Below are 24,875 nucleotides of genomic sequence, written 5' to 3' on the forward strand. Positions count from 1 at the left end.
CTATGCGGGCGTCTGCATGAATCACAATGAATGACTGACGTGGGTAAACCGGCGACGAATGTGTTTTTTTCTGCCGTTCACAAGGTAACAAGTAATCGGCGACATTGGTCTTGAAAAGGGGACAAAGCTGAAGCTGTTTATTTGAACGGGAATATATATGTCGCTTAAACAAGTGAGGAAGTGGACATTTCAGACGTCTCTCTGCAGTCAGACTTCGCTCTTTGTAAAACGAGTTCACCTGCCCATTCTTTCGCACGCTGTCAAGACGACGGTGTGCAAGTCAAGCTTTTATTTCTTTCTGGCGTCATACTCGCACCCTCTTCGGTTCCAAAATAAATAAACCCGAGGCCAGGCGCGCCGAGACTTCCGCTCCCACTGAGAAGACAAGCCATCTTCGAGGTTTCGAACAAAATTAAAACAGGGTGGCGCGAACCCGTTTTTAGAACGTCGGCGACAACCTCCCGAAAGAAACAGGGCGCATCTGCAAGGAGGGCAAAACGTGGGCGTCGCAGTGCGCGCGCGTACCCCCTCCGCGATCGAGAGTACCGCAGAGCACCTGAAACTTGTCGGCGAAGTTTCTCCGGCACCCTTCACCCCGCTCACTGTATTGTGCTATCAGTTCAAGCAGGACATGGGGAACAACTGATTTATTCAATAGAGTCTCAAGTTACTCCCTGCAGACGCAACACTTTCGAGCGCCGACGCCGCCGTGAGCAACACTTCCTGAGTGACGTCACTGCCCCCATGAGTCTCCTTCCTTACATAGGCAACCGGGGCTCTCCGAGCGCCGCACGCTAGCGATTCCGTACGTAGCTCCGTGCCGTGTCTGTGTGAGTTTCTAATACTTTCGGCGGACTGTCCTCAATGACGTGATACAGGGAGGAGGAAATAATCGACCGTTAATTTCTTTTTTGTTCAGTAGTAAGTATGCCCAGTTTCCGTTCTTCGTCTTCGGGTTCCCGTCTAAAGTTCGGTTTCTCACCCTGCTTGCGCTAGCAGTGCCCGGAGTGTCGTGTCTTGCCTGCTGCTGCTTTATTGTGCCGATAAGTGCTGCGAAGTGGATGTTGGAAGTTCGGATTGGCTGTTCTAGAAGTGAAGGTTCTTTCGAGAAAGGTATTTATGAGCGAATCACTTGGTCCGCAACTTTGTTGAGGGACGCCGTCCGGAGCGCACGTAAACAATGGGCTGGGCCCATCTGTATGCCATCTGCGCTAAAGTAGGCAGTTTCTCGAACTCCAAATGAAGATTGATGGGCGTGCGCTTCATGAGTCCGTTACGGGGCGGTGGAAAAGCATTTTGTTTGCCCGATCTGGACGGAAATTGTTATCAGTAACCTCTTTATGTCCGTACGTCGTCTAGCCGGAACCGTTGGAAGGGTGTGGGTGCGTGCGGACATGGAGGAAACCTTTTACGTCGCGTTTTTAATGCGCGGTTCGTCCTTGAATTTTTAAACTATATTGATTTTTCTCGCGCCTCCAATGGAACGTCTCTCTTTTTTGCCGCATTTTCAGGTTTTGTGTGGATAATACGAACGTCGTCAGGATGATCTCCAATCCTGCCGTCAAGCGCCTGTGCGTTTTGTTTTTCCTTGCAACTGTCGCACACTGCCAAGTAAAGACGAAAGAAGCATTTAAAAAAGGTAATTATCAGCGTTTTCGAGATTAGCATCGATGGCTGTCAAACGATGATTCAACAACGCGGTGTTTACGAGCGTAATTTTTGTAACGTACGTCACTTATCGTGTCACCCCCTCCCCGACACACACCGTTTTTTTGCAGGCCCAGAAAAGCTACTTAGCAATCCATGTAGTGGCAGAGAAACGTGTTCCGAGTGCATCACCTTTGACTCCGACTGCGGTTGGTGCACTAAACTGGTGAGCCCCCGCAAATGGGTGTTACATAACCCCGTTACATAACCTCCTAGCTGTTGGTAAAACACAGTAAACCTCGTTATAACGAACCCGCTTTATTCGGAATCTCGCTGTATTGGTAGTGTTTCATGGTTTTCACTGCCGTCATTGAGACCAAATAATCCCCGTTTGTTAAACGATGTATCGCTTATAACGAAGTCAGTTTCGTTGACTTCGTTATAGTGAGGTTTACTGTACTTGAACACGCAAGAGTCTCCAGAGGGGAAGTTCGCATTTTTTAAAGATGAATATAGTTGTTGTCACCCTAGAAATCTATACACACACGTTTGAGGTGTTGCCTCTGCTGTTAACACGGTTGTTCATGTCTGTAACTACCTTTTTCAGAATTATACGAGCGATGGAAAGCCGAGGTGCGATACCCTCATCAACCTGGCCCAATACTGCCCCGATGACTACTTTCACCCCAAGAACACAATGAACAAACTTGTGGCAAGTACATACTGACTGGAGCTTCCTGTGTGCTATGTAGCTGCCGTTTCTCAAATGCGCCTATTCGTGTGAAGCTGCTTGGGCCGAATTTTGACGTGTGTTGTGTGTGGTTTCTCTGTTTTGATAGGACATGGAACTGAGCAACAAGGGAGTGAAGGAGGGACAAGCCATCCAAATCAAACCTCAGGAAATTTCTCTAAGACTGAAGCCGAGTAAGTGCTGTTTGTAAATTGCGGTGTGCCGTAACTCTGTCAGTGTTCCAAGTATGGCACTCGTAATTACTCCTAATACTGGGATTTTAATGTCTCAATAATGCGTGGCTGTAGGGATGTGAAAAGAAAATTCCCTCAGTTACAAGTGAGCCAGTTTGCGAGGTGTTTTAAGTAATTATATGTTTTCAGAAGTGTCACTGTGTCCATGGGTCCATGAGAATGCTATGGGTCTTTCTGTAGCGTTCTCTAGGTTTGAAAACACAGACCAGCCTGCTTATAACGAACACATTGAGAAACGGAAATCAGTTCGTTATATCTGTTTTTCGCTATATCTGGACACAAAATGTTTGTGTAAAAATGGTAACGGGAAACGAAGATTTGTTTGTTATAGCCAGGATTTCTTTAAAACCGGACTCGCTATAAGTGGGGTGTATTGTATAGGGGTTTAGGACCAAGCTGTCATGTTTAGTTGCAATTGCGTCTTTTATTATTCAAACTATGGATGGGCTGCGTCCTGAAAGGCCGTGAAAAGAGTTTGTCATGTACAGTCCCATATACTCAGGACATAGTACATGAAAAATTTAACGAGTGGCACGCAATATTTTGAAATATTTGTTTCCATTGTACGGGTGCGCCAAAGCATTGTTGGTGAGTGGCTGGCTGCAGACGGGTTACTTCATCTTTTAACACAAACTGCCACTCCTGCACAAAAGCACGTTACAGTGTACGAGACATGTGTAATGTTTGGTCAACCGGCATAATTGTGATGAGCTATTTTCTCATATACTTTCCAAAAACTTTCTACAAGCAGAAAGAAAAAAAAACTACAGGAAAACAAAGTAAGCAGGAATTTTTGGTTTTGGTGCTGGGAATCTGTAGCTTACACAACCGAGGAAGAAATTTGTATTGAAATTAACGCGTTGATCTGAGCGTTACTGCTGCGCACACGTCGTGCACAGAATTTTGGTTGTAAGCAGTTGAAGACAAGAGAAGGAGGGAATGCAGCAGTTGCAGCTAAAGGTCACAGTGTTGCCGAGGTTTGCTTAGCTCCCTTTATTGCTTTCTGATTCCAGTTTAACTGCAGTGTACAGCACTTTTTATGCTCCCCTAAGCTGCATACCTCATTAATCTTGATCACTTTTGTAAGGCATTCTGGAAAAGTGTTCAGCACTCTAGTAAAGAGGTCTCTCTGTACTACTTGGGAAGTGGCCAACGAACTTCCTCGTTACTTCGCTCCTTGTAATGGGAGCGTGCTTCTTGAGCTGTGGTGTTCCATAAGCAAAGGGCTACCTGCCCCTTATCAGGTAGAGTGTTTCCAAGAGGGACTCGGAACATTCCGGCCATTGCCGAGTGATATTTAAAGCCGTTCTCTTATCAGCTTGTCTGTCAATAGCGCGACCTGTGCAGCTTGCATTGGAAGCCTCGTACATCAATCTTTTTTTTCCAGCGCAGCTGTTGTGCGTATAAAGTTGTGTGTGGCCCTGTGGCAGAGCCTTTTTGCTTTTTCATTGCCATCAGAGTTTAATAAAAGCAGTAGATGCAGATGTGGGGCTTTCAGTCAAGAATGAGGTTTGTAGCATGTTGTAAAAAAAGCTTTCACAGGTTGTGAGGCAATCATGAACCCCCACCACCACTACATGTACAATGAATGAGCTAGTTCTCGTGTACTTTAGCACAGAAAATCTCTTTGTGTAAACAAAAAATAAACAAACAAAAAAAAGATGTGGAGGAGGAGGTTGCACTGTTATTTACTGTTTGTGTTTGCGTCTTCAGTGCACTTCAAGGGACGCTAAATGTTGAGCAACCTTTCGTTTTTAACTGAAAGATTGCACTTTTTGAGAATTTTTATGCTTTTGTTCTGCAACAAACGATGCTTTTCTCCACTCTTTTGCAGTTTGTGACATCTTGAGTCATTATTCAGCGGTACCCCTTTGAACACGCATCTTCTCCTCTCTTCCCTCCTTGCCCTTCTCACTGTGTTACTGAAACAGAGTCGCCGTTCCCGCTGTACGTGGACTTCAAGCAAGCGGAGGACTACCCGGTGGACCTGTACTACCTGATGGACCTGTCCAACTCCATGAAGGACGACAAGGAGAAGCTGGCCCTGCTGGGAGACCTGCTCGCCGCGGAGATGGGCAAGATCACCTCCAACTTCCGCCTCGGATTCGGGTCCTTCGTCGACAAGGTCGTCATGCCTTACGTCAACACCGTGCCCGAGAAGTGAGCCCAGTCTCTTTGTCTGCCTTTGCCTCCCGTTCCACTCTACAGGGTTGGGAACGAGCCTCCTTACTCGGAGGGGACGGTATCATATTTTCAAACATGGCTCTTCAGTCAACGCTTTGTTTTAAAACAGCTCTTGCCGTGAGATCGAAAATCAGAAGGGTGAAAAGGTACGGATTGATTGTGCCAGCAAAGTGAAGTAATTTTGGTGCATCTTAAAAATGAAGACTGAGTGTGGTCTGCCACTGCTGTAATAATTGCTCTTTCTCCTTAAAGGGGCTATGCAGACGATACACAACTTTGGTTTATTCGAAAGATTGCCTCGTTAGAATCGTACTGACACCACTTTTAACATAAACTTCGCTCAAATAAGGTTCATAATTAGAAAAAAAGGCAATGGCCATGCGACCCACTAGCTCATTTCCCGTAACAGAACCTATGATGTCATATGCCCAGCTGTGCGATTGGCTGAGGCCGGCAAAAGCAAAAGCGAGTAATGCAGGGCTTATAATTTTGCAGCACGAGATATTTTCGCTCAAATGTAATGCATATATTCATTTTATAGAAGCAAAAATGGTGGGGTAAGCATGGAAGTTACGAAAGTACACGTAAGCATTGAAGTACCCAAGCGCGCCGTTGTTGGTACTGCGCACACTTGGCTTGTTATAGCTGCACAGCAATATGGTGCTTTTGGGTTGTCTGACATGACACAGGCCAATTGGCGTAGGCGACATTGTCTTACGTGACCCTGTTTGTCGAGTATGCCCCATGTTTCACAACACGAGTACTTTCTACCGTAATAAAAACAAGCCAGGCACAAATACAGTCAAAAACAAAGCAAAGGCAGGCAAAGGTATGGCACGGTATGGTGGGGCCATCTGGGAGGACCGAGGGTAAACGGGGCTCTGTAGTTAGCTGAATCCCTAGTGCCGTGTTTGCGTTCACTTCAAGGCCTGCTTTTGTGATGTCATTCCAGACGACCTCACGAAGCACAGGATTTGGCGGGAGAATCAAAATTTTAACCTGAATTGAATAATTTCTTAGTGAATAAAGCCACGTTTGCAAGCACTGGGGGCACTATAAAACACCAAATCTTTTGAATAAAACAAACATACTTTGTTTGCATGGCCACTTTAACCTCTTCAAAATTTGAGTCTGTTTGTGCCTTATTGTAACGCGCACACAAATGTGAAGGCTACGTTTAGTGAAAAAGCGTGCGCGTTAGAGTCGTGCTAATACGGTACTTTCACTACGAGTAGTAGAAGGGAAGACAAGGTCAGCTTGTGTGTTCCGCTCCTGCAGGCTGCTCATGCCCTGTGAAGACTGTGTGGCGCCGTACGGCTTCAAGAACCACATGCCGCTGGACCTGGACACGGGCCGGTTCAAGACCCAGGTGGCCCAGGCCAGGGTCTCTGGGAATCTGGATGCCCCCGAAGGCGGCTTCGACGCCATAATGCAAGCCGTCGTCTGCCATGTGAGCGCTTCCGTCACCGTCACCGCTCCGTGCCCCCTGGCATCCCTGTTTCTTGAGGAGGCCAAGAGTATAGTGCCACGCGAGGGGGCTGTTCAGCCTCCTTGAAGTGTGGCACCTGTGTAGGCTGATAAATTGCTAGCATTTGAGCACTTATTTTCTTGAGAGTTGTTTGAGATGGGGCTGTTTTTCTCTGCTGCCATTGTGTATCCTGTTAGTAAGCATGCCAAGGGGGCGAAAGGACCGTCTTTTTTTCGAGAGTCAGTGAATGGCCGGTCAGACGGAGGCAGAAAACAAAAAAAATTGAGTGCGGAGCCTACGGATTGGCCTAAACTTGTGGTAGGGCTAGCTAGGTAAGCTAAGCTTAGATGTACCTCTGTGCTGTGGTACACCTTGTTCGTGCATTATGTTTGGATTCAGTGCATTAACTAATTCAGATGAGCTTTTGGGGTACGATGGGTTTGAGCTTCTCGAGAAATAGCAGAATATCGCAATTTTTCTGTGCAAAAATAATTTTCTTGCTTCATGGGTGTCATATATCCTTTTTTTCTGCTCGCTCAGTTGACAAAACACAAAACATTGCGCGTGCTTTAGAAGGAATCTATGCTTCAATTTACTTTTTTTCTTTCCGCGTCAGGCCATCTGTCTGGGTTGCCAGTAGGAAGTGTGAACAGTCGATTTGCCTCCACTCTCTGATGTTTCTGTCTTTGCAGAGGGAGATTGGCTGGAGGGAAAAAGCCCGCAGGCTTCTTCTCTTCTCCACAGACAGCGGCTTCCATTACGCTGGTGACGGCAAGGTGAGTTACCGTAACGAGAGCTTTCTTTTTTTCTTGGTCGCAAGGACGAGCTGTTTAAAGGGCCGCAAGTGCAGGCTGATAGAGACCGGACAGGATGCCCAAGTTGCTTTCACGTGCATTAGAGATCTGCTCGTTCGTCCGCATGGTGCCTTCGGCACATCCCAACAATTCCCTCTTAAACACTCTGGGCAAGCTTTGTAGACAATCACTGAGGGGCAGAAAAATGTTTTTGGTTGTGTTCTACTTGTTTTTGTATGTCTCATCACTTTCAGAAGAAGCGCTTCTGGTTTTTCAACATTTATCACTGCGTAGTACGAAGCCCATTTCTGATTTGAGGAAGGGTTTCATTTGGACATGCCTTGCGGATGTGTGGCAACTGAGACATTCGCTGGCAACGTGAAAGAAAATGTGCAATGTTCATACATGAATGAACACTTGAGCCTCATACACTGAAAGTTGCAGCTTGCGAACTCTGTGCTTTGGAAAACTGCACTCAAGCAAGCTCCCTGAAGCCAGTATGGTGATGCTTGCTGGCATGACTTCTTTTTTTATAGCAACACTTTATTTACCTCTCCTGCCAGTTATTCAAGGAGGGGGGGGGGGGACGGGAAGGGGGAGGGGGGGCTGCTGTTGCTGCTTTTTGGCAGGGCTCGCCGCTGGGTTTTATCTTGCACCAGATAATGGTGACCCCTTGCGTACTACGCGGCCTTGGAAGTGACCAGGGGTGGGGGGGCTGGGAAAGTTACCCTAGATAATGCTGGCCTTTGTGTATCACTTCTACAGAGCAAGGAGGATAGTAAGGGTGAGGTAAGGCCTGGTTTATGTGTGTATCGCGTTTTCTGCGCTTGGAGGTGATTGTATCTAAACAGCGGGCTGGCCAGCAGGAGCACCTTCACTGCACGAACTGAGAATGTAAACGTGATGGTCGATGTGGACCACATGGTTACGTTTCTGACGATGAGGAAGCCTGTGTCCACTGTGAAAACATGCAGATGCTGCTGCCAGTGCACAAGCACAAATGTAAAGCTTTGCCTGATGTTTATTGCCACGTCTATGTGTGGGATTTGCCAGTTTTTTTTTTTCTTTTTTTTCTCTCTTTTTTTATCAGTTCTTTATTCCAGCTGAATGCCACCCAGCTGACTGGCTTTGGCTGCATCAACTCTTTAACAAAATTTCTGTGGGTGTCCATCTTGTTCATGCTTTTAAATTAAAAATCTAGTGGTGGCCCCACCAAAGGGTGGGACTTGCTTGGCGACTGTTTTATATTTCCAGTGGGTCATACAGTAGTGGTGTGCACATACATAGTACTATGCAGCTGGAAAAGAGGTGGGGCATCACTTTGAAAAGTGTCAAAGTGAGTTTGGAACCAGCTCTAAACCGTTATTTCTTTTGCAAACTGCTGTTTGTTCTGGTTCAGGTTAACGGGAACCAAATTGAAATGAAAAAAATGTATTTTCTTCCTGAACCCAAAGCCAAAATTAACATGTTTTTCAATCTGTCAGCCGTCTTTCTATTAGGGTGCGTTGTTGTTAAAATTTTAAAAAATCTCTGGCCATCTCCACTAATGGGAAACCTGGGGAGGGGCGAAGCATGCAGTGTATAAGCGTATTCTTGGCACCTTGGCGTTTTTGTTAACGGAGGGGAAACCGTTGGGTGGGGGGTAGAGGTATACAGCTTTGCTGTAAAAGTCTCGTGTCTTTAAAAACGAAGCGTTCTAGCGCGAGGCACGAGTGAGTGTCCCAATGTTTTTTTAGTATGTGTTATAGCGTTTCAGTGCGAGGCGTAATTGAGTGCCCTGGTGTTTTTTTAGTACGCGTTTTGTTCTAGTGCGAGGCACAAACGAGCGTCCCGGTGTTTTAGTACGGTGACTACATGAGACGACAGTTACGACAACAACATGAGATGCCAACAGCCCGAGCCCCTAAGGGGCTTTGCCTCAAAAAGAGTGCGACGTCTTTTCTCCTCCCCTCCCTTCGCTCTCCCAAACCAGCTGGGGGGCATCGTGAAGCCCAACGATGGCCGGTGCCACATGGAGAACGGGGAGTACACGCAGAGCGTGCACCAGGACTACCCGTCCCTGAGCCAGATCAACGCCAAGATCCAGGAGCACAAGGTCAACATCATCTTCGCCGTCACCGCCGACCAGATCGGCGTCTACGAGAAGCTGGGCAACACCCTCGAGGGCTGCAGCAGCGGACGCCTGGAGAACGACTCCTCCAACGTGGTGCAGCTCGTGCGCCAGCAGTACGACGTAAGCGCCCTCTATTTCTAGTGTTTAAAGGAGGAGGCACAAAGAAGAAACGAGACGAATACAGGGGGGTGCGACGATAATTGGAACACTTTAAAAAATTTTCCTGAGTGAACCGCCACTCGGTTCGCGGTCAAACTTCACACAATGGTCGTATTTTGTGGTTTATTTTGTTTGACACTGGTGACCACAACGGTACTTGCCTGGTTATTCTAAAAATAAATAAAAACGATTTTCGCCTATGCGAAAGGGCGGCTGATTTGGATGTGCGAGCCAGCGCAAGTTTATGTTGGAACGATGGCGCCACCTGGGGTATTCAGAGCGAAACGCATGTTTGGGATTCACGGTAGGCAGGAGCCAAATGGTGTAGCAGACGATGAGAAAATGCGAAAGCGGGTTTTCTCATCATCTGCCAGCTCATTTGGCTCCTTCCTAGGTGTATTTTCTGATCGTCTTCTGCAGCATTTGGCTCCTACCTACCGTGAATCCCAAACTTGCGTTTCGCTCTGCATACCCCAGGTGGCGCCGTTGTTCCAACATCAACTTGCACTGGCTCGCACGTCCAAATCACCCGCCCTTCTTGATAGGCGAAAATTGTTTTATTTATTTTCAGGATAACCAGGCAAGTACCGTCGTGGTTACCGGTGTCAAACAAAATAGACCACAAAATGCGAACTTTGTGTGAAGTTTGAGCGCGAACAGAGTGACGGTTCACTCAGGAAAAATTTTTAAAGTGTTCCAATTATCATTGCACCACCCTGTATAACTGTCCGTTTTATGCCAGGCCTTTATCACACCTCCTATATACCAAAAACAACATTTGAGGGACCTTTTGCTACCTAAAAGTGGTGCACGGGTGGGCTGTAGGTGGGTATTCCTTCCCTCTCGCAGCGCTGGGTTAAGCTGTGAAAATGTCATCTTCATTAGCTGCGAGAGCCGAGGACAGTGCTGTGGAAGCACTCTTTTTTTTCGAGGAAGAAGTTGTTCCCGTTCTCTCTACTGCCCTCTTCTTCCCCCCTTATTCAAGTATGGGTATAGTGGAAAACAAATTCGGTGTCCACTTTTCTGCGGGTCCATTTGAAGTGGGCTGTACTGCGCAGGGAATGGTCGTAGCACGTCCATGGAGCACATGAAAGTCTTAAGCACTGAAGTAAACGCTTTTTTGTTATTCATTAGAACTTGGTACTAGTGTGCTGCTGTACTAGTGATGACAGTTCGACTTCAGGTCCACTTTTTTTTTTGCTATTGTATACCCCTTATGCAATCTGCAGTGTGGTAAATTAAAATGGACGTTAATTGCATTAAAATAGCACAGAACTTAGCTGCCTTGCTTTCCTCAATAGATCCTGCATGCCTGACGCTTCCCTCGCAGCCATGACAGGCTAGTGTAAACAAATGTGCTGTCCTGGTGTCCCATTTTTATTGATTGCAGAAAATAACGTCCAAGGTGGAAATCAAGGACAACGTCACCAGCAGCCACATTCAAATCAGCTACTTCTCCAGCTGTCTTGGGTAACTCTTTTTTTCTGCCCCTGCATTCAAACGTGTTTCTTTTTTTTTTTTTAAGCTATTAAGTGGTGCATGTTGACTGCAAGTCTTCCAGTGCATGCTTTGCTACCTTCAGAAATGCGTCTTGGTTTTATTCGCTGCAACATCTTCATAACTGTGTCCCCCTATGACGGCTCAGTCGTTGGCTAATCTGAGTTGTGCCGGTTGTCACTTTGCCAGGTTTGCGCATACAGGGACTGTGCATGGAAACATTGCTGGGTGTGCAATGTGATCTCGTAGCACGTGCTTTCACTTTTCAGAGACAAGAAAGAAAAGACAAGCACATGCAAGGGTCTCAAGGTCGGGGACAACGTGAGTACCCTCATCTGAATCTGCACCTCTGTCTGCCATCTTTCTCGAGCCATCATGGATCGATGAGGGTTGCACAATTTTTAGCTTACTGTTGAGATGCCCCCGATAAGGTAAAGTCATGCTACTAACCCGGTGGCTCCACATGGAGTTGAGGGGAAAAGAGGCAACATAGGTTGGGCTGTAGAAACAATCTAATTAGCAATGAAGTTGGGCTGGTGCCGACGGGCTCAGCCGGCGAGATGATGTGGCCCACAGGTGCGGCTCAGGAAGGCTTCTTGTGCTGGACCTTGGAGACGGGGCCTCTCGCTCTGCGGCCGGGGTGCACGGGGTGTGCTTGCCCTGTTGGCCCGGGAAGGTCGGAACTCTCGTTCCGGGGCACGATGATGTCCGCGCACGCTGCACGGCCGTGGGGGCAAACTCAAAGTGCTGCTGCAGGCTCGCTGGTCTGCGTAGATGGGTACGAGGGATGATTGTCGTCTTGATCTTGACTGGGATTTGGGAGCGCTCTCAGATGTCTCCTACGGCGTCTCCGACGACGGCGGGTGGCGAGAGAGCGATCGAGGGGCGTGCGGGCCTTCTGATGCCGTCCGCCGGTGTGTGGAGGGAGGGCAGAGCTGGGTGCTGGTTTGGGGGAACTGGCAGCTGGCCGGTCGTTACGCGCTTGGTGCGCATAGGCCACTCCTCCACAGGCTGCCAAGAGGGTCAGCATGGTGAAGTCTCCCTAGGGCAGTCATTGCTCGAACACGGGGTGGGACGCCCGTTGGCTCTTCTGGGTTTCAGTGTACGCTGTCGGCTGCCGCTATCAATGTCCAAATGTCACACAGCACTGCATGTTGTAACTTGAACCTTCATTTGGCGACACTCTCAGGCTTGACACTCTCCTCTTGTAGTGAATCCGTGTCTTGTATGAACGAAGGTTGAAAGACTTTCAAAGTATATGCGAATTGTGTGGGCGCCTCCATGCTGTGCACTTTTGCTCTGCGTGGCTGTTGTGAAACCCGAGAGAAGGGACTCGATTGCATTTGACTGCACGCATGCCCGTCGTCCCCTCCTCCTCCCCCTGGCAGGTGACGTTCGAGGCCATGATCGAGGTCAAGTCGTGCCCCAAGGACCCGAAGCAGTGGAACCAGACGATACAGATCTACCCTGTCGGCATTAGTGAGTCGCTGATCGTGCACCTGGAGATGATCTGCGAGTGCGACTGCGAGAAGCCCTGGAACGAGGTGGGACTTTGGTTTTTTCTGTTATTGTTTTTGCATGCCACTCTGGTCTGATCAGAATGTGTATATACAATATAGAATGTTAAATTTGTGCCGCAAAATATCAGCACGTTTTTTTACATGCAGTGCCATTTATTTTAGCATTTTATTGGAGAGGAACCAACATAACGTTTGGACTGGAAGTGACTGAGGTTTTGGTTATTGTTCTGAATGTGCTGCACTAAAAAGTAGTCGCACATACTTCGTCTGTCACAAGTTCTTTGCATCTGAACCGCGGCGGCTGCATTTCGTTGTGTTGTTCCTCCCTTGATCCCCCCTCCATCTCTGGAAGCACGCTTGCCCACGCATTTTCTTTGCTCACATGTATTTTCGCAGCTCGTCGATGCATTTGTCATGGTAGTTGCTGAATAATACGCCGTAAAAACAACCCAGGCACGATGACCGAAAAACTGGCCAATGACGTCCGGTTTAGGTACAGACCAGCAACTGGCCCGCTGTCTAAAAGATTGGTCGGGCTGGTCAAAAACCGTGCAGGTGGCGCAACCCTAGCTCTCAGACAAGAAGAAAAAGCAGCCTGAACCTTTTTTCCAATCGCAGGAGGTCAACAGCCCCAAGTGTTCGGGAGGGATGGGCACCTTCGAGTGTGGCATTTGCAACTGCTACAACAACCGCTACGGCCGGGAGTGCGAGTGCGATGCCAAAGACACTGACCAGATCAAGGACGAGAAGGGCTGCTTCTTGTGAGTTGGCAGGGCACTTTTATTTTTTTCCTTTTTTTCCCCCCCTTTCTTTTCTTTATCTGCTTTTACGTAGTATCATCATCGTTGGGGCTCCGCCATAGACTTCCAACCACCCCTGTCTCTATCGTTCGAATCCATCCATGTCACATTCTTGACACAGCTATGCTTTTCTTGCAGCCCCAACGACACCAAGCCGTGCTCAGGCAGGGGCGAGTGCCGCTGCGGAGTGTGCGAGTGCTATCCAAGAGAAGTACGTGCGAGCTTTCTTATTTGGAGTTGGAATTGCGCTTTGCACAGAAAACTCCTCGTAGCTAAAGTGCCGTTCAGATCATAATGCTACTTTGCTTTGCTTTTTTGCGAGCTGAAACTTAGCTTTCTCATTGGGTTCTGGTGTCCGTACAATGAAGGGTAACACCAGTGGAATCCTTTGCTGGTTTGCTGGGGTCAGCACACTGAAAGCATTCACTGAAAGGAGCCATGCAGACAATACACAAGTTTGGTTCATTCGAAAGATTGCCTTGTTAGAATCATACTGACACCACTTTTAACGGGCATTTCGCTCAAATAAGCTACATAATTAGGAAAAAAGGGAATGGCCATGCGACCTACTACCTAATTTCCCGCAACAGAACCTATGATGTTATATGCCCAGCTGTGCGATTGGCTGAGGCCGGCAAATGCAAACGCAAATTAGGCAGGGCTTATAAGCTTGCCAAACGAGCTATTTGTGCTTAAATGTAATGCATATTCATTTTACAGCAGTAAGAATAGTGGGGTAAATGATCAAGTTACGAAAATACGCATAAACATACAAGTACCAACGCACACTGCTGTTGGTACTGGCGCACTATGCTTGTTTTAGCTGCACAGCAGTTCGCCGCTTTGGAGTTGTCTTACACGACACTGCCGATTGGCGTAAGCAACGTTGCCTTACATGACCCTGTTTGTCAAGCATACCCTGTGTTTCATGAAATGATTACTTTCTTCGGTAACAAAAACAAGCAAATACAGTCAAAAACCAAGCAATGGTGGGCAACAGTCCACGGCTCAGTATGTTGCGCCATCAGGGAGGGCTGACGGTAAGCAAGGCAGCAGGGCCTAATGAACTACCTAATGACGCACTGGAAGTTCGTTTGAATACCCGCCCTTGCGACTTCATGGCAGATGTTGCGAAAACACACGATTTGGCGGAATAATCAAATTTTAACGTAAATTGATTAAATTTCTCAGTGAATACGGGTTCGATTGCTGCTAGACAAGCGCTGGGGGCACTATAAAACACGAAATCTTTCGAATAAAACGAACCTGTATTTTGTCTGCATACTCCCTTTAACTCTTTCGTTACCACGCCTATTCAAATCGATCACTGGTGATCGATGATTTATATTGCCTATTTCAACATGTTGTAGTTGTTTCTCGTACACTTAATGCGGCCTGTGGTTAGTCTAGGCACTGCCCTTTTAGAATCAGTTGAAATTTTCCCGCTCTGGCGACATTGAGATTTTTGACGGCGTTTTTTGCGAGCTTAGGTGCGTGTGTTTTCGAGGAAGGGGGCGTGGCTGCTGCACTTGAGAAAAAAGGATGCAGATCGTGGTTAGGCTGCATTACCATAATATTTTTTTTGTCAAAAGGCTCCTGGCAAGTCAAATACCAAATAATGCGGTCAACTTTGTAATCCGACAGTGTTGAGAGGTGATAATTACTTGAAAATGGCCCCAGCTATTCACTTATGATCTTTGGTTCGGTCAAAGGGCAGCTTTATTCTCCCAAAGCTTATTTCTGATGGTCCCCCGCATGTCTAGCAAGTGTGCCTGCCATTTTCAACCAGTTTCCAGCAGTTTCGGTTTCGTTTTTGCATTGCGAAATTCATATTTGGCGCTACTACGCAGTTACCCAACTACAAGCTCATTTGCCATGGCGCTTCCGTTCCCCGCTACTGCTCCTCAAAACAAGCATGACGCTCGCGCTTCCACTTTATCTACGCCTTGCTTTTGCGATAAGAGCTTCCGCTGAAAGTCAAACGATAACACTAAGTCGTCGGGTATCAGTTCAGACGAGAACGCTTCCAATTGGCCTTGAACACCACCAGCTGTTCACCGGCCAGTTTCGGTTTCATACGAGGTATTTCCGGAGGTCTAGTGTCGCTTCTTAGTAGTACTATCTATTCTGACGAAGTCTCCAACAGCCTTGTATTTGTTTCTTTTCAAAATTGTTAGGTGGCGCTGCAATGTAGTAGGCTCGAGGTGCTGAACTCGCTTCACAGCCTGACGGCGGCTTGGTGAAAGCTTGCTGGGCACGATTCTAGCGCATCGTGCCTTATTACTGCAAGCAGGGCTACCATAGTGAGTCAGAACATGATAATAAACCGCAAATGAAAGTTCTGACTGATAAGTGATCATCAGAACGTCAACAAGCATCCACCAAAGAGTTTGGTTCTCAACTCCAAGCCGATTTTTTTCACATCGCTTGCTTGCCTTCAATATTGTGCCGGTCATAATCATTGACAAGGTGTTTTTACATCACGTGGAGGCTAATTTGGGCCTTTAATAATGTCAAACTACCAAATTTCTTCCAGAGAACCATCTAAAATAGCAAAATTTGAAATAGTGGTTGGGCTTCACCACATGGCACGGGCACCACGCGGGCTAACATTTTTTTTTATATCTCACAAATTGCACTGCACAACTCAATTTTTTTTCTAGGACGGGTTTTTGAAATGTCTACCTACAAAATGTATATTCTAAATTTTTTCTACTACTGGTCGTTTATTATACACAATTTACTTTTTCTTATTTTCTTCGACGCGTGGACAAAATTTTCGAATTCGATATTTTTTTTCGCAATCATTATTTAGGAAAACATTATTAAAACTGGTATCGTCGGAAAGCGCGTGGAATAATCTGCATTTTATGTCACTGCAATGTGTGCCTAACCAATATGTATAGCACAAAAAAATGTTTTGTTAGACCCTTCAAAATTGGTCAAATTTGCGCGGTAACGAAAGAGTTAAGCCATGGAGCAAAAGTACGCTGTGGGAGCGGGCGAACCACCAAATAATTTCTCAATGAAAACCAGCGGGAGCTACAATGCTTCTTAGTTGCGGCAATAAAGGAGATAGATGAGACAAGGTGATAGCGGCCACCATTCATTCCAAGGCTGCACAGTGTAATGCCAATCGTGGCGGCCACACAGTTTCTTCTTCCGTGACACAATGCTGCTAGCTTAACGTGGACCAAGCCGTTGTGACGTCATCTGGCCATCCTAGGAAGCACCGTCTCTCCTCCTGTCTTGTTCTTACTCCATGACTTCAGCCCAACTTTTCTTGTAGGCCAAACCGATTTTTGGCACCTTTCTTCACCGATGCCTACCGTGCTCTACGCTGCGTGGGTTCGCCCCCAACCTCATCTTGTGGTTGGTTTTCTCTGCTTCGTAGAATGCGGAGGAGTCCGTTACCGGAAAGTACTGCGAGTGTGACAACTTCTCCTGCGACCGAGTTGACGGACAGCTTTGCGGAGGTAAGTTGTCTGTTTTCTTCTTCCCTTTTTCGGTGCTTCGTTGGTGGCAGTGTTCACGAGGGCCGCAGAAGGAGACGTGCATGGTTGTTCCTTGAGCTGCTGCGAACGACGACAAAGAGAAAGGCGATGCTCAGTGCTTTGCTCTTGATTTCGAACGTGCCTGGATGCCAATCATTTCACTAGCTTATCCTTCGGGCGAAGTGCATACAGTCGGACCCCGCTACAACGAACCATTTGCCAGGCTTGTTTTCGCTTCAATGAAATTTCTGCTCAGTGAGGCAGGGGTTGATGGTTTATTTTAAGATAAAATAAGCGTAATGGCAGCCGTCTGTAGCTTTTTATGCGTTCAGGGCGCTTAGTTTCATTGAAAACGTGCGCCGTGGCCCTACACTGCCACTCGTAAACGAAAACAAACACGTAGATGGATGCCATTGTTTGCTGGTGATGACTATGCGGTTGGCCGTCTTTGCACAAGGCGCAGGCTCGGTTCACTAAACCGGACCTACAGCCAATCCGTATCCATTTGAAGTCGCGCCACGCGAATGTGCCCTACTCGCGCTAAGGCGCTGCGCCGTCATGTAATGCGCTGTGAACAGCTGTCATTGCAGTTTTTCTCCTAACATTCTGCAAAGTCAAAAGCAAAAATAGGGTTTTCGTATTTAGTCTTGAACCCTCGTCATCCTATCTTAATTGCTAGCGTGCGGTCGCAATAGCACGCTCGGCTTGCGTGCCAAGGTCAGCAGCAGCAGTGCCCAGTCGTGGTCTGGAGATATGATAACGGGCGCCGCTCCTGCCACAAGCTAGACAGGGGCTTTCGACGGCCTAGCAGCTATCTGCAAGTAATCAACTCGGTAGATATGCCTTGTAAAGCAATAGGTTTTGCCACTGTATCTCCCCCCCTTCTCCTCCCGGGTAACGTGCTCCTTATGTGCAAGTAAAAAAACAGATAACCGTTGGTACGTTTGTTATGGAATAAAGACAGCATAATTTCGCGTTGCTCCTTTTTCTAAACATTGCATGATGCAGGCAATTTCGCGTTGCTCCTTTTTCTAAGCATTGCATGATGCGGGCAATGATGCTGATGATACATGGGGCTATTTTTGTTGCCCTTCCGTGGTGTCTTGGCGCAGATTTCGCCTCAATGAATTTCCGCTTCAATGAAATTTTTCTCACTGTCAATTTCGTTGTAGCGGGATTCGACTGTATACAGTGGACCGTTGATTATCGTATATTTGCGCTTACAGGGGTGCAGGTAATACGCGGAGTTCTTCCTTTAGTGCAGCTTCACGGCAATGCGCGTTGCGCCGTGAAGCTCCTACGCAGTAACATTGACCAAGCCTTCCATGGCAGCGATTGCGCCAAGGAAGAAAAAACAAGGACGAGTGCACGCTAACAATTGAATTTTATTAGTGAATTGTGACTTTTGCCTTGCAGTCAGTGTATTCTACTTGCTAAATATACGCTTTTTTTTTTTTTTTGTATGCTTGAGCGGTAGTTTTGGTGCAGCCTTTCCTGTATCAAATGTGCGGGCAATACGCGAGGATTTTTTCTTTTTTTTCCGGCGGGCTGAAAGTGGGGGTGCGGATTTATATGCAGGGGCGGGTTATACGTGCAAAAATACGGTACACATCCCCTGATGATGTGGTGACTCGTTTCTTGCGAGGGATCACTGTGGACCTGGCCAGTGAGACATGCTTAATGGCTTCATTTCAATGCAGTAATGTTTTCCTGAGCCAGGCTGTGCCGACAACGTGAAATGGCAAAAACTACATCGAGCTGTGGCAAGACGATTTGAAAGCCAAAAACTCGCGTGTTGAGGCCAGGTGCCATGTTAAAAAAAAAAAAAGGCTTAAGTTTTCAGTACGTCTTCCGTCAATGGCAACAGCAGAGATAAGCGCTACCGGTGGTTCAGCCCTATTCGTTGCAGCTTCGTGTGACTGGCAAGCAGAAAAAAGGCCACGCTTAGACTTTTTAACAATAAGAATACACTTATTTGTGCATATTCTAGACCAGACGTTAAAGGGAGAGACAACCGATTTTTGTGGAGTGCATGTCCTGCAGCTCATATGATAGCCAGCGTTTTATATAGTAGGGTAACCGCAAGGGATTTCTGAATAAACAGGCAGAAATAATTTTAATTTTGCACTAAAATTTCTGAAGTCTGAGAGGTGGCGACATGCAGCGTCTGAACCTGCCCGCTGAAAAAGCAGTGGTTTTGAGTGGTCTAGCAAAAACATTTTTTATGGTAGCAAAAAGCATGTAATATACAAGTGTACGGTATTGAAATGTAGAAGAGTAAATTTCCTTTGCACTGGTAATTGTTTCAAACAAAAATATTTATTTGAAAAAAAAAAAAGAATAAAAGCCGTTGATGAGGCACCCAGTGTTGATGAGGCACCCAGTCAAATTCAAAGTGGCACACACGTGACACAGCAAGCAAGCATGTGAGTGGGTGCGGGGACGGTGCCAAAGCGGCGGCGCCAAGAGGGGGGTTTTGAAGGAGAACTGCTCTCCTTCTCCCCTGGCTTCCTCTTTAGCAGCGCAGTCTAGAAAGCACACAAAAGTGCAGAGGGCCATAGTTGTTCATCGTCAAATGCGAGATATTGTTATAAACGGTGTTGTTATAAGTGGGCTCGAGTGTAACAGGAATGCCTACCTCATGACAGTACTGTGCACCATTTGGTTAGACTAAAATACTAACAGGATGAGCTCTTCTGACCGTCCTCACTTCTTTTGCAGGTGAGGAAAAGGGCAGCTGTGTCTGTGGGAGGTGCGAGTGCCGTGATGGCTGGACTGGCCCCAACTGCAACTGCCAAGACACCAATGACACCTGCATTGCACCCAATGGGGTGAGTACACCGTACACTTGCGATGCGCCTGACCTGTCAAAAAAATATGGTACTACACTTGTATAAGGGCCGCACTGCTTTTGACGGAATGCAACCCCGGTCTATATACGCAAACAACACACTATTTACGCCATCATCAAGGCATACTGCATGCGCCTCGTCGCACTTGCCAGCAGTCTAAGTCGCTGTCGCACCTCCTTGTGCTCAGCTTGGCAACACGCATGAATTTCGTTGATGCCGAAGTTGTGGCTGGCTTCCTGATTTCTGTATACAGTCGAATCCCGCTACAACGAAATTGACGGTATCTGCGAAAAATTTCGTTGAAGTGAAAATTTGTGGAGGCGAAATCTGCCCCAACACACCACAGAAGGGCAAGAAAAATAGTCCCGTATATTTCCACATCATTGGCAGCTTAATACAATGTTTAGAAAAGGTGATGATGCGCAATAACATCGTGTTTATTCAGATAACTAACATGCCAATGGTTATCTGTTTTTTACCTGCACATAAGGAACGCGTTACGGAGGGGGAGGATGAGGTGGGAAGAAATGCAGGCGCAAAATGTATTGCTGTACAGCAAGGCGTGTCCACCGAGCTGATCACTTGCAGATAGCTGTTAGGCTGGCGGAAGCCCCCCTCGCTTGTGGCTGGAGCAGTGCCGTTATCTGTCCTCTTGACTGGGCACGGCAGCAACTGACCTTGACAGGCAAGCCATGCATGCTTGCATGTAACGCGATCGCGCGCTTGCGATTATAAAAAACTCTGGAGCAAGTTAAGAATGGCAATAGGCTCCGGAACGATCGCCGGGTGGCGCTGCACTCTCCCCGGAGGGGGAGTACGCCGGGGCGGCGGCCTATTCGGCACGTGCTTTTTCCGCTGCATGCGTGCAGCATTTCTCGCGCTAGGAAGAGGGCTGGGTAAAATTTTCTTTCGACTTATGAAAGCATACACATTAGCACGTGTCCAGCAAGTTCGGTTTGCACGTAGAGTAGCTACTGGGTCCATTTTTGCCGGTGCTTGTCTTGTCGTCTGCTAGAGACGCGTCGTCTGCTACGTGCCAGTCTAACGGGCGAGCGTCCCGGTGGTTTCGCGGGATAAAGAGTGCTCTTGTAGGCGACCATTGGTTGGTCTTACCACCTCAGTCATCGCGAAACGACTGCGCCTGGTGAACGGCTTTTCAGCGCCCTAAGCAGACGCCCCTCGGCCCGCTCCTCCGCGTCTGGCAAGTGCACGCGCAGCTCGCGCTGTCTCCCGCACCGCCTGAGGCATCCAGCCTCCTACTCACGAATGCGACAAAGAGACCGCCGGCTGCGCGAGCCACTTTAGCCAGCACGTACAAAGAGCGGCGGGAACATTCCTCACTAGCCCGAAACGAAAAGATGAAACTGAAAGCGAAAAAAAAAAAAACACCCCATATTGTTGCATGGTCAGCTGCCACGACAGTAACAAGGCGAAAGAAGAGGATCCATTCGTTAAATTCTGCATATTCCCCGCGAAAGTGCACCAAAAGGATAGACGGTAAGCATGGATCACTGCAGTTCGAAAGGTGAAATAAGTTGACACATTTTTGTTTGTATCTGTGTGCTTTCAGTTTAAATTACCCGGCTTTGAAAATCAGGGTTCGCACAGACCCTTGAAATCATTGAATATCCTTGAATTTGATAACATTAATTCAAGGGCCCTTGAAACTCCTTAAAGTTAAGTGAGCTCCTTGTAATCCTTGAAATTTTAGTAGACTTTGTTTCAATAAAGCAAATGAACGACGTATTTCCGTAAGTAGCACTGATTTCAAAAACGCATTTACTGAGCAATGACCACGAAAACAAGTAGCCTTGACAGAAGAGCAATAGCAGCAAGTTTCGGTTTCGAAACCGGCAGCGCCTGCATTGTCTGGCAACAAATGCGAGCCAGAAATCCAATCCAATCAACGGTCGGTCGGTACTCGGTCCGTGCGTCGGCCTCGCGCGTCATTTCTCGGCGAAAGTTCGCGTTTGTACTGTGTGCAATGCCTGCAACTTTACGTTGACATGATGCCAGGCGGAAAGTGCAAGTTTCAGTCTGCGTGGCTGGAGCACAGCGAATATCGTCACTGGGTGAGGCCGGAGACAAGCGACCCTTATCGAGCGAGGTGCGCAGTATGTCAGAAGTCGGTCGACATTGCAACAATGGAGGAGTCGGCGTTGAAGAGCCATCAGAAAAGTGCCAAGCACCGATCCAAAGTTGCGGTAGGCGAGGGCTGCTCATCCGTCACGAGTTTTTTGCAAGCGGTAAACGTCACAGAAACGACTTCTCAGCGGGAAAACACGGAAACATCCTCTCGAGCTACGACCCTTGACGAAGACTGCAGAAGGCATGACTCCGTGATTGAAGCCGAAATTTTGTGGACGATGAAAGTTGTGTCTTCACACTACTCATACAGCTCCAGTGGATCAGTTTCCGAGCTGTTCCGAAAGATGTTTCCGGATAGCGATATCGCGAGAAGCTTCACTTGCTCGGAAACAAATGCGCGTACGTCGCGTGCCATGGTCTGCGCCCATTTTTCGCTTGTCAAGTCTTGGACATGATGGAGAAATCTGACCATTTTGTTGTCCTTTTTGATGAAACGTTGAACGAATACCTGCAAAAGAAACAACTTGATGTTCACGTGAGACTGTGGAACAATTCTGAGGTGACAACAAGGTATGTGATCATGAACGTCTTGACAGTTTTTTCGTGCGGCTGCTGAAGCACGATGCTTCTTTCTAGCAGTTATGGGCTGTGATGAAACTTCTTCTTCTCCTGAGCCATGGGCAGGCTTCAGTGGAAAGAGGCTTCAGCATCGACAAACAGGTTGCGGTCGAGAATTTGGCAGAGCGGTCGTATATTTCTCAACGAGTTATCTGCAAGGCTGTGAAAAACCATGGCAGCCTGCTGAACGTTCCAATTTTAAAGAGTTGAAGGCGTCAGTGCGCCAAGCATGGCATAGGTATGCTGCATACCTAGACGAACAAAAGAAACAAGCACTGTCACGGCAGGCAGCTTCAAAGAGAAAAGAGCTCGAGCAAGAGCTCGATAAGATGCTAGGGAGGAAGTCAAAGCTTCAAAAAACTCTCAAGTGCCTGCTGGAATCCGCGGGCCGTTTTTCGGAAGAAGCTGAAGCCAAAAACAACCTCACCTACTTAGTCAAGGCAAACAGCTTCCGTCGAACTGCTAAAGAAAAGGAGCTGGAGATAGCTTCTGTGGAAAAAGAAATCCATGCGAAAACTGCGCTGCTTTCATAAGTCTTGTAAGCAAATAAAATTCTGCTAACACTCCTTGAATTTCGCCCATTTTCATCCTTGAAATCCTTGAAAAGTCCTTGAATTTTCAGTCAAATATTCTGTACGAACCCTGGAAAATGCGAACTAGTGTTCTAACGAGTCCTCCCCTCTACACTTTTTTTAATGCATGCTGCCAATGATTGTTTTCCGCTATAATAAATGAACTTCGGAGTTGTTTAGCTGGTGCCGTTCGATATGGTCCATATATAACACAATAGGCTGGCATTTTGCATAGGTGAAAAAAAAAATAGTTTCTAGCGATTTACCTGGCTGTAGTAGCTCTGGTCCATCTTGTCGTTGTGACTTGTGTTCTGGACGGGATTGCTGCGTTGTTCGCTTTTTTCCCACATTTAGAAATACTGGTAATTAAAAGAGGTATACACCACTGTATATTATAGTAATTAAAAGTTATACGTCACAAGCTGTTCTGTTGTTTCCGCGAACTGTCACGCTAACCCATACTTGTACTCCAAGCGGGTGACAAACATTGCGAACAAAAATTTCTTCAAGGACAAGTAAAATGGAAATGCGGCGCTGTCAGCGCACCCCTTAATTAGTGTGTGCCTTTCTAATGCGTTTTTATAAGATGCAGCTGATTGTTTCAAGAGTAAGAAATAACCTATTAACCATAATCAATCACGTTTATCTTACATTTCTTGCAAGCGGCAGTGTTTCTGCAGTCCAGAAAGTCCGGATGTCAGAAGCGCGAGCACGCGAAGGGAGTAACAAACAAGAGAAAAGTACGCTGTGACCAGCTGAACAGCTGTCGCCTTGCAGAAGAAAAGAGCAACCGACGACCGCCGAACAACGCGTTTACCCCCTTAAAATCGTCGGGGCAGTCTGCCGGTCGAGCGGCGGGAAGCAGGCGGCGCGTCTGTAGCAGACGACAAGACAAACGTCGACAAAAATGAATTCAGTAACTACTCTACGTTTAAACCAAACTTGCTGGACACGTGCTAATGTGTATGCTTTCATAAGTCGAAAGAAAATTTTACCCAGCCCTCTTCCTAGCGCGAGAAATGCAGCACGCGCGCAGCGAAAAAAGCACGTGCCGAATAGGCCGCCGCGCCGGTGTACTCCCCCTCCGGGGAGAGGGCAGCGCTTCCCTCGCCCGGCAAACTTTAGGTTCGCCTCCCTATACGCCTCGAGCGCGGCCTGTAGGGGCGCCACTGAAATCCCCCTAGCGGCCCGTTTCGAAAGCAGCCGCGGGAGTCCGCGCCCCGCTCCCCAGTGCCACCGCTGCTTTTGCGGCATGTTCACGACTGAGATTTACCGTTTGCGGCCATTTGAAATCGATGTTTGTGTAAAGCAGTCACTCTGTTCGCAAATGGGGTATGTTTACGCGAGTGTAAATGTTTCTGACGCGATCTTATTGCAGTATATTCGGTCTGTATAAGCGCCAGGTGTGTGCCACAGGCAAGCGTCGCGGAACCGGCGTATGATGGAGCCGATTGTAGTTACACTGACTTAAATTTACTACCGTGTCTCCGTAACCACCGGTTCCTCAGATGTTCATGCTATGGCTATACACTACGATTTAAATCCGTTTTGTGCGCTTACATAATCCGCGGAGCACTCATACCTGACAGCGCACGCCAGTTACGTTTGCCAATATTATACATCAGATATTGATCACCACCATTTACAAGCCTGTCTGTGTTAATTTCGGGTATATTCAACAAAAGTACGATGGACAATGCATAATTATACTCGGGGATCAGCACACGACAGAGTCGTCTTGTGAGGTGAGCGCCCGCAAATATTCATCTTCTACATATATCCTCTGCGACCAGCGCAGAGACGGGCTTAGAGTATAATCCACGTCCGCGACTAAATGCATCTTCGAAATATCGTCATATGGCACAGGGAGCCTGCAGAATAAAGCAGAAACTGAAATCAGAGGGCCTTATCACATACCACACTCTTCCAATGACACCTTTCATCGCTTAATTGTTCAACAGCCTACCCTGTATACTTCCAAAAATGCGTCCGCCGTACGATCAGCTCTTCGTTGAAGTAGAAAAACAAAAGGAAAGTGAACGCGAGATTTGTGTGTGGGATTACTAAACTATTTCATTGCTTGAT

General features: G+C 47.3%; 1 protein-coding gene and 1 pseudogene across 4 annotated transcripts in view; both read left to right on the top strand.

The window, feature by feature from the left end:
- The first annotated feature begins 43 nt into the window (after positions 1-43).
- Mys (position-specific antigen beta subunit myospheroid) overlaps positions 44-24,875 on the top strand; it is a 34,574-nt gene continuing 9,742 nt past the window's right edge. The window contains exons 1-17 of one of the 4 annotated variants that reach the window (XM_077698492.1): positions 549-921; positions 1,000-1,113; positions 1,512-1,639; positions 1,779-1,873; positions 2,255-2,359; positions 2,487-2,571; positions 4,563-4,791; positions 6,094-6,265; positions 6,976-7,059; positions 9,050-9,310; positions 10,740-10,819; positions 11,116-11,167; positions 12,235-12,390; positions 12,985-13,127; positions 13,305-13,377; positions 16,561-16,642; positions 19,382-19,491. In XM_077698492.1, the coding sequence (XP_077554618.1) occupies positions 1,543-1,639; positions 1,779-1,873; positions 2,255-2,359; positions 2,487-2,571; positions 4,563-4,791; positions 6,094-6,265; positions 6,976-7,059; positions 9,050-9,310; positions 10,740-10,819; positions 11,116-11,167; positions 12,235-12,390; positions 12,985-13,127; positions 13,305-13,377; positions 16,561-16,642; positions 19,382-19,491 (1,824 nt within the window). In that variant the 5' untranslated portion in view covers positions 549-921; positions 1,000-1,113; positions 1,512-1,542. Of the gene's footprint in view, positions 85-548; positions 922-999; positions 1,114-1,511; positions 1,640-1,778; positions 1,874-2,254; positions 2,360-2,486; positions 2,572-4,562; positions 4,792-6,093; positions 6,266-6,975; positions 7,060-9,049; positions 9,311-10,739; positions 10,820-11,115; positions 11,168-12,234; positions 12,391-12,984; positions 13,128-13,304; positions 13,378-16,560; positions 16,643-19,381; positions 19,492-24,875 lie in introns of those variants that run through there. The other 3 variants (XM_077698490.1, XM_077698493.1, XM_077698491.1) reach the window with 3 other exon arrangements.
- Positions 21,657-22,790, top strand: LOC144170928 (uncharacterized; annotated as a pseudogene).

The sequence above is a fragment of the Haemaphysalis longicornis genome, unplaced genomic scaffold (assembly GCF_048455015.1).
Source record: "Haemaphysalis longicornis isolate Haplotype H1 unplaced genomic scaffold, Haemaphysalis longicornis Haplotype H1 scaffold_2, whole genome shotgun sequence".
In the NCBI taxonomy this organism is placed as follows: Eukaryota; Metazoa; Arthropoda; class Arachnida; order Ixodida; family Ixodidae; genus Haemaphysalis; species Haemaphysalis longicornis.